Source organism: Penaeus vannamei, chromosome 2 (genome assembly GCF_042767895.1).
Source record: "Penaeus vannamei isolate JL-2024 chromosome 2, ASM4276789v1, whole genome shotgun sequence".
Lineage (NCBI taxonomy): Eukaryota > Metazoa > Arthropoda > Malacostraca > Decapoda > Penaeidae > Penaeus > Penaeus vannamei.
In genome coordinates this window covers 2,692,624-2,707,623 of record NC_091550.1, presented here as the reverse complement: position 1 = coordinate 2,707,623, position 15,000 = coordinate 2,692,624, and the positions used below count along the sequence as shown (strand labels likewise).

The 15,000-nt window shown below is 41.9% G+C and overlaps 1 protein-coding gene across 3 annotated transcripts in view; it reads right to left on the bottom strand.

Annotated features, from left to right (window-relative positions):
- The window catches only part of Rhp (GTP-Rho-binding protein rhophilin), a 296,173-nt gene that overhangs the window by 108,000 nt on the left and 173,173 nt on the right, over positions 1–15,000 (bottom strand). The window contains exons 1-2 of one of the 3 annotated variants that reach the window (XM_070128486.1): positions 4,228–4,296; positions 2,322–2,540 (exon numbers count right to left, since the gene is read on the bottom strand). The exons of 1 other annotated variant lie outside the window; for it this stretch is intronic. In XM_070128486.1, coding sequence (XP_069984587.1) covers positions 2,322–2,363 — 42 coding nt within the window. In that variant the 5' untranslated portion in view covers positions 2,364–2,540; positions 4,228–4,296. Of the gene's footprint in view, positions 1–2,321; positions 2,541–4,227; positions 4,297–15,000 lie in introns of those variants that run through there. One more of the 3 variants, XM_070128488.1, reaches the window with a different exon arrangement.

Sequence of the window (15,000 nt, the reverse complement as noted above, 5' to 3'; positions counted from 1 at the left end):
GTAGTAGTAGTAGTAGTAGTAGTAGTAGTAGTAGTAGTAGTAGTAGTAGTAGTAGTAGTAGTAGTAGTTGTTGTTGTAGTAGTAATGGTAGCAGTAGTAATGGTAGTAGTAGTAATGGTAATAGTAATTGTAGTTGTAGTAGTAGTTGTAGTAGTAGTAGTAGTAGTAGTAGTAGTAGTAGTAGTGATAGTAGTAGTAGTAGTAGTAGTAGTAGTAGTAGTAGTAGTAGTAGTAGTAGTAGTAGTAGTAGTGATAGTAGTAGTAGTAGTAGTAGTAATAGTAGCAGTAGTATAATATTAGTAGTAATAGCATCCTGAATATTAAATCATCATTCCACCACTTTCCACCTCCCACACTCGCACCCTACGTTGAACCAAGGATAAGCATAACAAACCCCAAACTTAGAACAAAAACACTCACACGAGCGCCCATCACCCACCAGTCCCAACGAGACGAGAGCCAACCCCCCCCCCCCCAATAGCCGCCAACCCCCTCCCCCCCCCTCCCATTAACCCCATGCCTTTACTTTCGCGACCTTCAGTGTCCCCGCAAACACCCCCCCCCCCCCCGCTGTTGAATCCACGCCAGAGTAAATACGAATCAAAATAAATCAATTTACTCGAATAATAATGAGCGATGGTTCGGAGCGAGCACTTACCCAGCATTCCCCCCCCCCCCCCTCCCCCTCCCTTTTATACATTTTCGTTAATTACCTCTTCTCTCGTAATGATCCTTTCCTGATTAAGACGATACATTAACTTCCCTGCCCGTCACCTAAGGTCCTTGCTCTCTCTCTCTCTTTCTCCCTCTCCCTCTGTCTCTTTTTTTCCCTCTGTCTCTTTCTCTCCTTCTCCCTCTCTCTCTTTCTCTCTCTCTCCCTCTGTCTCTTTCTCTCCCTCTCCCTCTCCCTCTGTCTCTTTCTCTCCCTCTCTCTCTCCCTCTCCAGACTCGAAACACCAGCCCCAAACAATCTCCCAAAACCCGAGAAATAATAGAAATAAACCGAGAAAAAAATACCCCCCCATACATCCCCTTCAAATCGACGTCACGTTTTATTGAACCGGTGCCGATACCCAAGCGTGAAGGTCAAGAGAGCCGCGCAGGAGGGAACCGATAACAGCTGCAGTCGACGTGATATGAAGCGTTCCAAGTGTTATCAACGCCCCGCCGCTGACACAACTTCGGCGGCGCAGCTGTTACGACGTGACTTTCTCAGCGGCGTGTCACCTGCTCCGTGCTTTCTTTACAGCTGACTTTTTTTTTTCTTCCCTTTTTCTTTCTTTTATTTTAAGCCAAACCCCCCGGGGGGAAAACGAAAGGTGAAAGGCACTTCCCTCAGAGCCATTTATTTATTCTTTTAATATTCTTATCGCCATATTAATAACACATTTTTTTCCTTCTTATCCTTATCGCTTCCCTTATCAACTCGACATTCCTTTCATACTCTCCAAATAGGGACTTCTACTCGGATAAGATTAGGATTTTAAAATCTGGAGGAGATAAACAGCTCTCCTTTATCTTAAACTACTGACAACGCGACTGACAACAATATTCCTCATTCACTCTCGCAAACTGGACCCTCCCTCTCCCTCCCCCTCTCCTACCCTCCCCACCCCTCCCCCTCCCCTCAGTGAAATAACCAATTACACTATTTCAAAAAACAATGGCGACCAAAACTACCCAAGGCCTCTATTAACTACACTGTACCCAAAAAATACTACCAAGCAAAAATACATAGCCATACCCCTTATTTCTATATGACAAATAAAAATAAACACCGACAATTATATAAATAAACAACTCAAAACCTAAAAATAAACGCCAACAAATATATAAATAAACAACTCAAAACCTAAAAATAAACGCCAACAAATGCCAACAAATATATATATATAAACAACTCAAAACCTAAAAATAAAGGTCAACAAATACGTACATGAAAAAATATTTATAAAAATAATTCAGACCCTAAAAATAAACACCAACTTATACAAATAAAAGATTAAATAAATAAACCTATAATTAAACACCTACAAATATATAAACGAAAATAATAAAAAAAAAACTCAAAACGTAATTATAAAAAATAATAACATATAACATAATACAAATAACATAAAATAAAATCACATAAAACAAAAATACACAAAAATAACATAAATAAAATTATACAAAACAAAAATACACAAAAAAATATAAGAACAAATATACATAAACCAAAAACACAAAAAACAACATAAGAACAAAAATAACACAATAAACAAAACAAATCAACCCTTAAAAATAAATCCACAAAACAATAATCTCCCTCACGCACTTACCCTTTTGGTGGCCTTGCTGTAAATCTTCATAATGGAAGTCATGATGAAGCCGCCTCTGCAGGAGCTGGACCTACTACCCTCGAGAAAGTCCTTCCAGGCTTTCCCTTGCCTCTCGCTCTCCTCCTCGCCGCTCTGTCCTCTCTTTTTTCCTCAACGACACAAAAATTACACTCTCTGGTCCTTTTTTTTTTCTTTTTTTTCAATTAAAAGTGCTTACAACTGTACACACAAGGGGAACGAGCATAAGATACGATCAAGAGGCCATGTTTACACTTTATTTTTTTATTTTCTAATTCGGTCAACGAGCGGTTTCGGACAACCCTTTCAATGACACGACCCCGCGAAGGAGAAAAAAATAAATAAATAAAAAAACAAAAATAAATTAAATGACCATTAGCACGACCCTGCCAGAAACCCCTTTCTCAAACAGCCCCGCGTATTTAAGTGTACCTCCCTCGCCAAACAGACCTCCAAGGCTTATAACAAACACACTGATTAATTGTTCTTTTCCTTCGCAGTAAATTTATCTTTATTTTTCTCCTTCCACGTCCGTCCGAAAATAACAAAGCCAAACCCACCAAGACATTATCGAATCTAAACTTAAAAAAAAATAAACAGAATATCCCAAAAAAAAGAACAAAGAACAATAAAAAAAACACGAAAATAACCTAAAAAAAGGAGAAAAACAATCAGACAAACATATTAAAAAACAACAGAATAACGAACCAAAAACCAAACAAGCAACAAAAAACAAAACAAAACAAACACGAAAACAAACTTAAAAAAAAAAAAAAAAAAAAAAAACAGACGGGCGTATGAATGAAGAGAAACCCAGGTGCCTGAGTCAGAGAGCGAGCGGGCGGCGAGAAAGACCACCGAAACGGCTGCTTTCTGCGGTCCCCCGAAGCCCCGAACATCTGCAGGGAAAACCAAGGAGCTCGGGAGAAAGCTGCGCGTCTTGGGGGAACCTCGCCGATGTGAAGACGACGACGAGGGAGGGGGAGGAGGAGGGGGAAGGGGGGAAAAGGGAAGGGACAGGGAGGGGAGGAGGAAGGGGGAAGGGGGTTGGATGAAGGGGAAGAGGGAAGGGGGTTGGATGAAGGGGAAGAAGGAAGGGGGTTGGAGGAAGGTAAAGGGAGAAGAGGGGAATGGGAAGGGGGTAGAAGGAGAAAGAGGTAAAAGGGAAGGGGGATGGGCTAGGAGGAAGGGGAGGAGGGAAGGGGGTTGGAGGAAGGTAAAGGGAGAAGGGGGAATGGGAAGGGGGCAGAAGGAGGAAGTGGTAAAAGGGAAGGGGAAGGGGGAAGGGAGGGAAGCGAGAAGACCTTACGAACTTAGCACCTGGGGCCTGACTGGCTTTTTCGCGAGACTTTCAAAACTTGGAAAAAGAAAAAGATGAATATGTATGTTCTTGCTCAAAAATATCTATACTTGTTTCAGGTTTCTGAGGTCTTAGCTGTACTGAGAACGTATTTCTGCGGATCGTGCTATAATTTTTCCTCGTATTTTTATGAAGCCGCGACAATAATAACTTCTAGAACAACATTCGGACGATTCGCATAACCTGCTAAATAAAAATCGTACTTCATATTTATATGAATAATAACTACTCCATTTTTCCGTTACTTTCATCCATAAAATGGACATTTGCTTCCATTCAACACCTGTTTCTCTTGGGTGTCGGCCGCTAGTCAATATTATGGTCATTCATCCCGGTACCTTCACTGCTTTGTGTTAAAAACTATCTACTTGATTCAAAAAAAGAAAAGCCTAATATATCGCAACATACAGGCTCCAAAGTCTTTTCTACGACTGTCCTTTGCCTTTCGAGAGTGGCTGATGTAGAACAAAACGATCACCACTGCACCGTAATATTCACAATCGAATAACAAATAATAGAAGGCGCTACCATGAGCGACAACCTTTCTCTCACTACTCCCGAACTGATACTGAGGCTCGCGGTCCGCCTCGCGCCCCTCAACCCCCAGCGATTCAGCTCAGACAAACGTAGTGGACTCGGTTGCCAACTCGTGATAACGCATCCGTAATTTCCCAGCATTATCGTCCCAAATCACCTGATTGTGCATTCTTCAACGAATACTTCCGCACATCCGGCGTCGACGGAAATGGGGAGATCTACGCCTCGTATTTGAATAATATGCGCTTCAAAATGGCGTTATTAATGGCGAACAGGCAACTCGGCTCCTCCCGTCGTCCGAACACGCGCACGCGGCATTCCCTCGGTGACTTGCATGCTCGAGTAAGTAGGTATCCGACATGAGAGCCTCCAAGGCGTTACTCCTTACTCGAGTGGGCATCCTGGCCATCGGTCGGAGCGGAATCCGATGCCCCATTTCCTCGTCGTTCTCCCATCGCCTTTCAAGAGTTGCAAAATAAACAAAATCGACTCTTAATATTCAGCCAAAACAATACCCAGTAAGGTACCCTCGTTCCATACTGATGAAACGCGCCGGTGAGCTGTGCTGCCGTTTCCCCAATATCAATGACCCAAACAAGGCATACGGAGCATCAAAAATGTTTTATCAGGCTGTTACCGCCCTAAACCAGTTCCCTACCTGCGCCTCTAAATTGTCTCAGAAGATACCACACCCAAGATTCATCTCGACAAAACGAGAGAGAGAGAGAGAGAGAGAGAGAGAGAGAGAGAGAGAGAGAGAGAGAGAGAGAGAGAGAGAGAGAGAGAGAGAGAGAGAGAGAGAGGGAGAGAGAGAGAGAGAGAGAGAGAGAGAGAGAGAGAGAGAGAGAGAGAGAGAGAGAGAGAGAAGAGAGAGAGAGAGAGAGAGAGAAGAGAGCGAGAGAGAGAAGAGAGAGAGAGAGAAGAGAGAAAGAGACAGAGAGAGAGAGAGAGAGAGAGAGAGAGAGAGAGAGAGAGAGAGAGAGAGACAGAGACAGAGACAGAGAGACAGAGACAGGCAGAGAAACAGAGACAGACAGACAGAGAAACAGAGACAGACAGACAGAGAAACAGAGACAGACAGACAGAGAAACAGAAACAGAGACAGACAGAGATACAGAAACAGACAGACAAAGACACAGACATGACACGCAAACACACTTAATATCTAGCACCACCGAACAACTTAGACGCCATTTCCTCGGACCATTTGTTTACAGACTTCCAGCTGGATTGGCAACGAAGGCCTGGACTCCCCTTCACCCGAGAGGAAAAGGTTTGGATCCGCTCAGAACGTAGCGCTTCGGACTGCGGAACGGCGGCTGCGGTTCTGGTGTGAACGAGTCGGGGTGAGATGTCATTTCTGTTTCGTTCCAGGCAAGATGATAATGATGATGATGATGATGAGGAGGAAGATGACGAGGAGGATGGTGATGATGATGATGATGATGATGATAATGAGGATGATGGTTATGATGATGACGATGATGAGGAGGAGGAAGAGGAGGACGAGGACGAGGACGATAATGATGATAATGAGGATGACGGCGATGATGATGATAACGATGATGGTGAGGAGGAGGAGGAGGATAACGATGATGGTGATGATGATAATAACGATGATGGTGCTGATGATGAGGAAGAGGATGAACTATGATGACGATGATAATGACAACGATGACCATGATGATGGTGGTGGTGGTGATGATGTTGATAATTACAGAGGTAATGGCAGTAGTAATAGTGGTGATGGCGATGGTGTGTATGCCGATAATAATGGTAATTGTGATGGCAATAATGGTGATGATAATATCGACGAAAATTATAATAATCTTCAAGATGCGTCTATCATTTCTACTTCAAGTATTGCTCTACATATTCATTCTTACATTAATATCATTCCTAATAATGATGATAATTACGAAAGACACTGTATCGGTAATGACTCTAACTAAATAACAGACGAAGCTGTAGTAACAAGTAGATATAGATGTAGATATAGATTATTGATTATCATTATTGATAAATAATTAAAGAAAACGTAAGAACAGTAATACTTGAACCAGTAACGACGGTAATAAGGAACACAATAACAAATATATAAAGTCAACAATAAGAATAATAAACATACTGATGACTAATGGTAATAAAATAATAATAACAATAACAACGACAGCAATACGATAAAAACAATAATAATACCAATGATGATAATTATAACAATGAACACATCATGATAATCATAACACCAAAACAATAATTACAATCCTTATAAACAACAACAACAAGACCAAAACCCAAATTTAATATAGGCGACGTCCCTCAGTCCCCCTCCCCCCCTCCCCCCTCCCCCCCAACGCCCACTACCCTTGCTAAAAACTGCCTCTAACCCCCACTCCCACCCCACCCCCCCTCCCTCCCTCCGCCCACTACCCTTGCTAAAAACTGCCTCTAACCCCCCCCACCCCCACCCCCACCCCCCTCCCCCCTCCCTCCCTCCGCCCACTACCCTTGCTAAAAAACTGCCTCTAACCCCCCACTCCCACCCCCACCCCCCCACCCCCCACCCCTGAGGCAAAGGGGAGCCCATCCAGATAAGAGCAGATTACCCCCCTTTGGTCCCGAGGCGCTGTCCGAATCCGCCGAGGAGACAGGTCGGCTGTGACTTAAGCCTTCGGTGTTACGTCACACTTCCTCATATCAATGACTCAATCGTTCTATTATTACGATTTCTTGTCTTTTTATCATTTGTTTATTATTATTATTATCATTATCGTCATCATTCTTATCATTATTATCATTATCATTATTATCATTGTTACTATTATTACTATTACTATTACTATTATCATTATTACTATAACTATTACTATTTTCATTATCGTCATCATTATTATCATCATTATCATTATTATTATTATCATTATTATAATTATTATTATCATCATTATTATCATTATCATCATTACTATTATTATTACTATTATTACTGTCAGTTAAAGGTTTATTTTTCGAAGAGAAAAACTGGAGAGAGAATGCAAACTAAAACAAGGACACACGAAAACAAAAACATCTCGATAATCAATAAAACGAACGAATTTATCAACCAAATACCACAAAATACCAATAAAAAACAAAGAAAGAGAAAAAACGTAAAAAACAACAACAACTATCTCCCTATTTAGTCAAAACCTCTATCTGTCTATGTACACAAAAACAAACAAACAAAACCAAACCATCCTAAACAAGTCGAATGCCAAACTATTCCCTTGACCTCTACGTGAAAGCTGACCTTTAAGTGATATTTTGGACGAGATAAAAGGCTAAATGAGTTATTTGCATCGAGTAAACAAGGCAGTTAAATACTTACCACAGAAGGATATGGACTCGTCAACTTACGTCAACGTTTTCAGGGAGGGTGAGAGGGAGAGAGGGAGAGAAGGAGAAAAAGGTAGAGGGAGGGAGTGATAGGGAGAGGGAGAGGGAGAGGAAAGAGAAAGGGAGAGAGACAGAGAGAGAGAGAGAGAGAGAGAGAGAGAGAGGGAGAGGGAGAGAGAGAGACAAAGAGAGAGCGAGAGCGAGAGCGAGAGCGAGAGAGAGCGAGAGAGCGAGAGAGAGAGAGAGAGCGAGAGAGAGAGAGACAGCGAGAAAGAGAGAGAGAGAGAGCGAGAGAGAGAGAGAGAGAGAGAGAGAGAGAGAGAGAGAGAGAGAGAGAGAGAGAGAGAGAGAGAGAGAGAGAGAGAGAGAGAGAGAGAGCTAAGCAGCCAGATAGAAAGAAAAAGAGACGAACACAAACACACAGAGACAAACAAACAAACGACCAAACCATACCAGAAACAAACAAAAAGAACAACACATAAAAAAAACGAACACCACGAATCAAGACCACGTCACCCCAACCCACCCAAAACCCACCCCGACGCACCCCACCCAAAACCCACCCACCCCACCCCACCCCAACCCACCCCTACCACCCCTCCCCCTAACCCCACCCAACCCGAAACCCACCGCCCACCCTAACCCACCCGAAACCCACCCATCCCACCCACCCTAACCCACCCACCTCCCCTAACCCCACCCCCACCCAAAACCCACCCCGACGCACCCCAACCCACCCAAAACCCACCCCGACGTACCCACAGCACAAGAACACCGCGCAATGAGCTACCTCGGGATCAATCCGGATGAGTGATTAATTAACCTGCAACGCACGTGACACCACCGGCACTATCGGCGCCTTCCAGATAACGAACCGCTTGCGTAATGATCCAAGGACACGGACATTAGTCAACACTTCGAGAGCCTTCGACCGCGCCGGCGAGGAAGGGGAATCCCCTACGCACCCTTTTTGGACACTTTGAAGCGAAGGGAGAGTGAATGCATATAGATCGATGGATGAATGATGAGAATGATATTAATGATGGCATTAATAATAATAGTAATAGCAATAATGATGTCAACAATAACAAAAAATAATAACAGTAACAATAAGATCATTACCATCATTATTACTATCATCATTGCCATCATTATAGTTACCAATATCATCATTATAGTCATCGATATCATTATAATTATTATCATCATCATAATTATCAATAAAATCATTATAGTTACCAATATCATCATTATAGTCATCGATATCATTATAATTATCAATATCATCATTACTGTTATCAATATCATCCTTATAGTTACCATCATCATCATCACCATCACCATCATTATCATAATCATCATCATCATTACCATCATCATCACCACCATAAACATCACCATGAAAGAGAGAGATCCAAGCTGCCATGACGCCATTCAGACAGACAGGGCAATGTCGTCTCTTCTGACTTGTCCGAGTCATGCACAACAGGTGAATTCCCTTGTGACAGGGAGAAAATCATGCACAAATAAAGGTAAATTCTCTTACGAAATGTAGGAAGTCATGCGCAAATAAAGGTAGGCCTACATTTTCGCGTGAATCGTAGGAAGTCATGTACAAAAAAGGTAAATGCTCTTAGGAAACGTATTTCAACGATGAAAATCATGCACAAATACAGGTAAATTTTCTTAAGAAGCGGAGAAAAAAAATCATGCACAAAGGTAAATTCTCTTAGGAAACAGAAAAAAACATGCACAAAGGTAAATTCTCTTAGGAAACGGGAAAAAAATCATGCACAAGTAGGTAAATTCTCTTGGGAAACGGAAAAAATCATGCACAAAGGTAAATTCTCTTAGGAAACGAAAAAAATCATGCACAAAGGTAAATTCTCTTACGAACCAGAAAAAAATCATGCACAAAGGTAAATTCTCTTACGAACCAGAAAAAAATCATGCACAAAGGCAAATTCTCTTAGGAAACGGAAAAAAAATCATGCACAAGTAGGTAAATTCTCTTATGAAACGGAAAAAATCATGCACAAAGGTAAATTCTCTTACGAACCAGAAAAAAATCATGCACAAAGGCAAATTCTCTTAGTAAACGGAAAAAATCATGCACAAAGGTAAATTCTCTTAGGAAACGAAAAAAATCATGCACAAAGGCAAATTCTCTTAGGAAACGAAAAAAATCATGCACAAAGGCAAATTCTCTTAGGAAACGAAAAAAATCATGCACAAAGGTAAATTCTCTTAGTAAACAGAAAAAAAAATCACGCACAAAGGTAAATTCTCTTAGTAAACAGAGCAAAAAAAAATCACGCACAAAGGTAAATTCTCAGTAAACAGAAGAAAAAAAATCACGCACAAAGGTAAATTCTCTTAGTAAACAGAGAAAAAAAAATCACGCACAAAGGTAAATTCTCTCACGAAACAGAAAAAAAAATCACGCACAAAGGTAAATTCTCTCACGAAACAGAAAAAAAAATCACGCACAAAGGTAAATTCTCTCACGAAACAGAAAAAAAAATCACGCACAAAGGTAAATTCTCTCACGAAACAGAAAAAAAAATCACGCACAAAGGTAAATTCTCTTAGTAAACAGAAAAAAAAATCACGCACAAAGGTAAATTCTCTTAGTAAACAGAAAAAAAAATCACGCACAAAGGTAAATTCTCTTAGTAAACGAAAAAAAAAATCACGCACAAAGGCAAATTCTCTTAGTAAACGAAAAAAAAATCCTGCACAAAGGTAAATTCTCTTAGTAAACAGAGCAAAAAAATCGCGCACAAAGGTAAATCCCCTTACGAAACAGAGAAAAAAAATCCTACAGAAAGGTAAATTCTCTTAGTAAACAGAGAAAAAAATCCCGCACAAAGGTAAATTCTCTTAGTAAACAGAGAAAACAAATCACGCACAAAGGTAAATTCTCTCAGTAAACAGAGCAAAAAAAATATCAAGCACAAAGGTAAATCCCCTTACGAAACAGAAAAAAAAAATCACGCACAAAGGTAAATTCTCAGTAAACAGAAGAAAAAAATCACGCACAAAGGTAAATTCTCTTACGAAACAGAAAAAAAAAATCACGCACAAAGGCAAATTCTCAGTAAACAGAAGAAAAAAAATCCCGCACAAAGGTAAATTCTCTTAGTAAACAGAGAAAAAAAAAATCACGCACAAAGGTAAATTCTCAGTAAACAGAAGAAAAAAAATCACGCACAAAGGTAAATTCTCTTAGTAAACAGAGAAAAAAAAATCACGCACAAAGGTAAATTCTCTCACGAAACAGAAAAAAAAATCCTGCACAAAGGTAAATTCTCTTAGTAAACGAAAAAAAAAATCACGCACAAAGGCAAATTCTCTCAGTAAACAGAGCAAAAAAAATCACGCACAAAGGCAAATTCTCTTAGTAAACGAAAAAAAAATCCTGCACAAAGGTAAATTCTCTTAGTAAACAGAGCAAAAAAATCCCGCACAAAGGTAAATCCCCTTACGAAACAGAGGAAAAAAATCCCGCACAAAGGTAAATTCTCTCAGTAAACAGAGCAAAAAAAATCACGCACAAAGGTAAATTCTCTTAGCAAACAGAGAAAACAAATCACGCACAAAGGTAAATTCTCTTACGAAACAGAAAAAAAAATCATGCACAAAGGTAAATTCTCTTACGAAACAGAAAAAAAAATCATGCACAAAGGTAAATTCTCTTAGGAAACGAAAAAAAACATGCACAAAGGTAAATTCTCTTACGAAACAGAGAAAAAAAATCCCGCACAAAGGTAAATTCTCTTACGAAACAGAGCAAAAAAAAAATAAAAATCATGCACAAAGTTAAATTCTCAGTAAACGAAAACAAATCACACACAAAGGTAAATTCTCTTACGAACCAGAAAAAAATCACGCACAAAGGTAAATTCTCTTAGTAAATAGAGCAAAAAAAAACAATCCCGCACAAAGGCAAATTCCCTCAGTAAACAGAGCAAAAAAAAAAAACAATCCCGCACAAAGGCAAATCCCCTTACGAAACGCAGGGAGACACCCGCAAATAAACACGACTTCCCTCGTGAGAAGTAGCAACAAAACTGCCCCCCCAAAAAACATGCATTATTCTCCTGGTCTCGGCGGGTACAAATGCCCATCTCTTGTGACATACCCGACGCGCAGGAGGAATGAGGATGTGGGAAGATACGTATGGTGGACAGACGGAAGGGAGGAGAGAGAAAAGATGGGAGGTGGTGAATAAAGGGAGGGAGGAAGGGAGGGAGGGAGGGAGGGAGGGAGGGAGGAGGGAGAGGGAGGAAGGGAGGGAGGGAGAGGGGGAGGGAGGGAGGGAGGGAGGGGGAGAGGGAGAGGGAGAGAGAGAGAGAGAGAGAGAGAGAGAGAGAGAGAGAGAGAGAGAGAGAGAGAGAGAGAGAGAGAGAGAGAGAGAGAGAGAGAGAGAGAGAGAGAGAAATCGAGAGAGAAAAAGAGAGAGAAACAGCGAAAAGAAAAAGAAAGAGAGAGACAGAAACAGAGAGGGAGGGAGAGAGACTAACATCAACCTTGGCTCGGGCTATCACCTTGCCCCATAGTGCCACCCGCTGCCACCCGACCGAGGCTACCAGAAGGACCGGGCGGGGGGGGGGGGCGTTATCTAATCGCACTGCTATCTGGCACCGATTTCGGAGGCACACTATGTCAATAACATGAGTCACGTGACGGTGCGAAGTCTGTTGATGGCGATAATGGTGAAGGTGATGGTGACTAATGGTATAATAATGGTGGAGAAAGTGATGGTGATGGTGACTGATGGTGATAATGGAAGAAATGATGGTGATTGTGACTGATGGTGATAACTTTGGAGAAGGTGGTGATGGTGACTGATGGTGATATTGCAAGAGAAAGTGATGAGGATGGTGATGCACCAGAAGGCGGTGATGGTGACTGATGGTGATCATGCGGGAGAAAGTGATGATGGTGATAATGCAGAGGGTGGTGATGGCGACTAATAATAATAATGATGTCATAGTGATAATACTAGTGATGAAGATTGAGTAAAAGAGAAAGAGAAGAAAGGGGGGAATGAAAGATGAGGAAGAGGAAGCACAGTAAAAGAGGAAGAGAGGGAAGGGGTAGGGGGCGAAAGGGGAGGGAAAGAGGAGGAGAAGGAAGGAGGGGGAAGCGGAGTAAGAGAGAGAGAGAGAGAGAGAGAGAGAGAGAGAGAGAGAGAGAGAGAGAGAGAGAGAGAAAGAGAGAGAGAGAGAGAGAGAGAGAGGAAAGAAAGAAAGAAAGAAAGAAAAAAAAAAAGAACGAGAAAGAAAGAGAGAGAGAGAGAGAGAGAGAGAGAGAGAAAGAAAGAAAGAAAGAAAGAAAGAAAGAAAGAAAGAAAGAAAGAAAGAGAGAGAGAGAGAGAGAGAAGAAACAAGACCGGGTCAAAGGCCGTGACCCAGCTTCCTACTCTGACCCAATCCGGTTTGTGTCGACTCTACGAGCAGCCAAAAGTAGCAACCTTCATTCTCTCTCTCTCTCTCTGCCTTTGGAGTGCAAGAACTTTTACTCTCGATGGCGCCTTAACGAAGCCCTCACACCAACTGACCACCCATTCACAAACCCATTCACGTGCCCTTTGCTCACCAACCCCACCCACATCTAAACCTACGAAACTAGAAATATCCACCCACACCTAAATCAACAAAGTACACACACACACACACACACACACACACACACACACACACACACACACACACACACACACACACACACACACACACACACACACAAAAAAAAAAAAAAACTACGTAACATCTAACTCAACCCCCCAAATGAACACCCCTAAACCACCCCGCCCCCTCTACATCCTCCCCCTCCCCAACCAACACTAAACGAAGCGCAAAGACCGTATCACTTCCCCCTCCCCCCTTCACAATCACCTCACCTCCTCTCAATCCATCCATCACCCGAAATACATAACGAAAGCTTTTTTTTTTTTTTTTTTTTTTTTTTTTTTTTTTTTTTAACGCCGCCACCGCCGCCGCCGCCGTCTGACACGACCCGCACTCTCGCCCCGATATTTCACTGAACGACGAGTGACGGGGCGGAGTGCACTTAACTGATCGCCTTTCACTGCTTTTCGGAGACGGGGAACATCGCTTCCGAACACAGTCACTTTGCGAGACAGAGAGAGAGAGAGAGGGAGAGAGGGAGAGAGAGAGGGAGAGAGGGAGAGAGAGAGGGAGAGGGAGAGAGAGAGAGAGAAAGAGAGAGACAGAGAGAGAGAGAGAGAAAAGAAAAGGAAAGAGAGAGAGAGATCGGTCGCGCTTGCTGCATTTTCGACTCGGTTTGGAATTAAGATTTCAAATCAAGGAAAAAATCGTAAGCTTGAATAAGAGAAAAAAAAATTGACGAAGGAAAATAACTAACAGGAAAAAAACATGAAAAAATAACTGACAAGAAAATAATTGACAGGAAAATAACTAACATGAAAATAAGTAATAGGAAAGTAATTGACAGGAATATAACTAACATGAAAATAACTGATACAGGAAAATATAAGGAAAATAACTGACATAGGAGGGAGAGGGGAAGAGAGAGACAAAGACAAACACGAGGGGAATGGGAAAGATTTAACAGAGCAAGCAAGAAAGCAAGGGAGTGAGAGAGAAAATGGAAAGAAACACAAACAGGAAGAAAATGAGAGAGAAGAGAGAGACGCGAGAAAGGGTAATGAAAGGCCAGGTGAGAGGTGGGAAAGAGACGAGAAATAAAGGAGAGGAGAGATGAAAGACGAGAGTAAAGGTGAAGAGAGGAAAGGAAACGAAAGAAGAGAGAGAGAGAGAGAGAGAGAGAGAGAGAGAGAGAGAGAGAGAGAGAGAGAGAGAGAGAGAGAGAGAGAGAGAGAGAGAGAGAGAAAGAAAGAAAGAAAGAAAGAAAGAAAGAAAGAAAGAAAGAAAGAAAGAAAGAAAGAAAGAGAGCGGGAGAGCGAGCGAGCGAGAAAGAGAGCGAGAGAGAGAGAGAGATATAAAGAAAGAATGAGAGACAGAAACAGTAGAAAGAACACACGCAGCTGACAGCATCTAACACCGCGACTCCTTTTTTTTCTCAGAGAATATTCTAGAACCCCCCCCCTTCCCCCCTCCCTCCCTCCCCACCCCTCCCCACCCCCCTCAACCAGAATGTTCCAACCACCCTCACACCGAGATGAGTTTAGCACTTTCATCCGCCTGAACAAAACGTCTCATTTCCAAACCTGACAAAAATGACGAGAGGGCATGAATGTAGAAAGTTGTTCATTATCTACCATTAATTTGATTGGACTGGAACGAAAGGAAAGAGATTATACATCATGTGCTGACAGGGGGAACATAGGCGTGTGCAGAGGGAAGAGCAAGCATACGCCGACACCTTCACACATGCTTA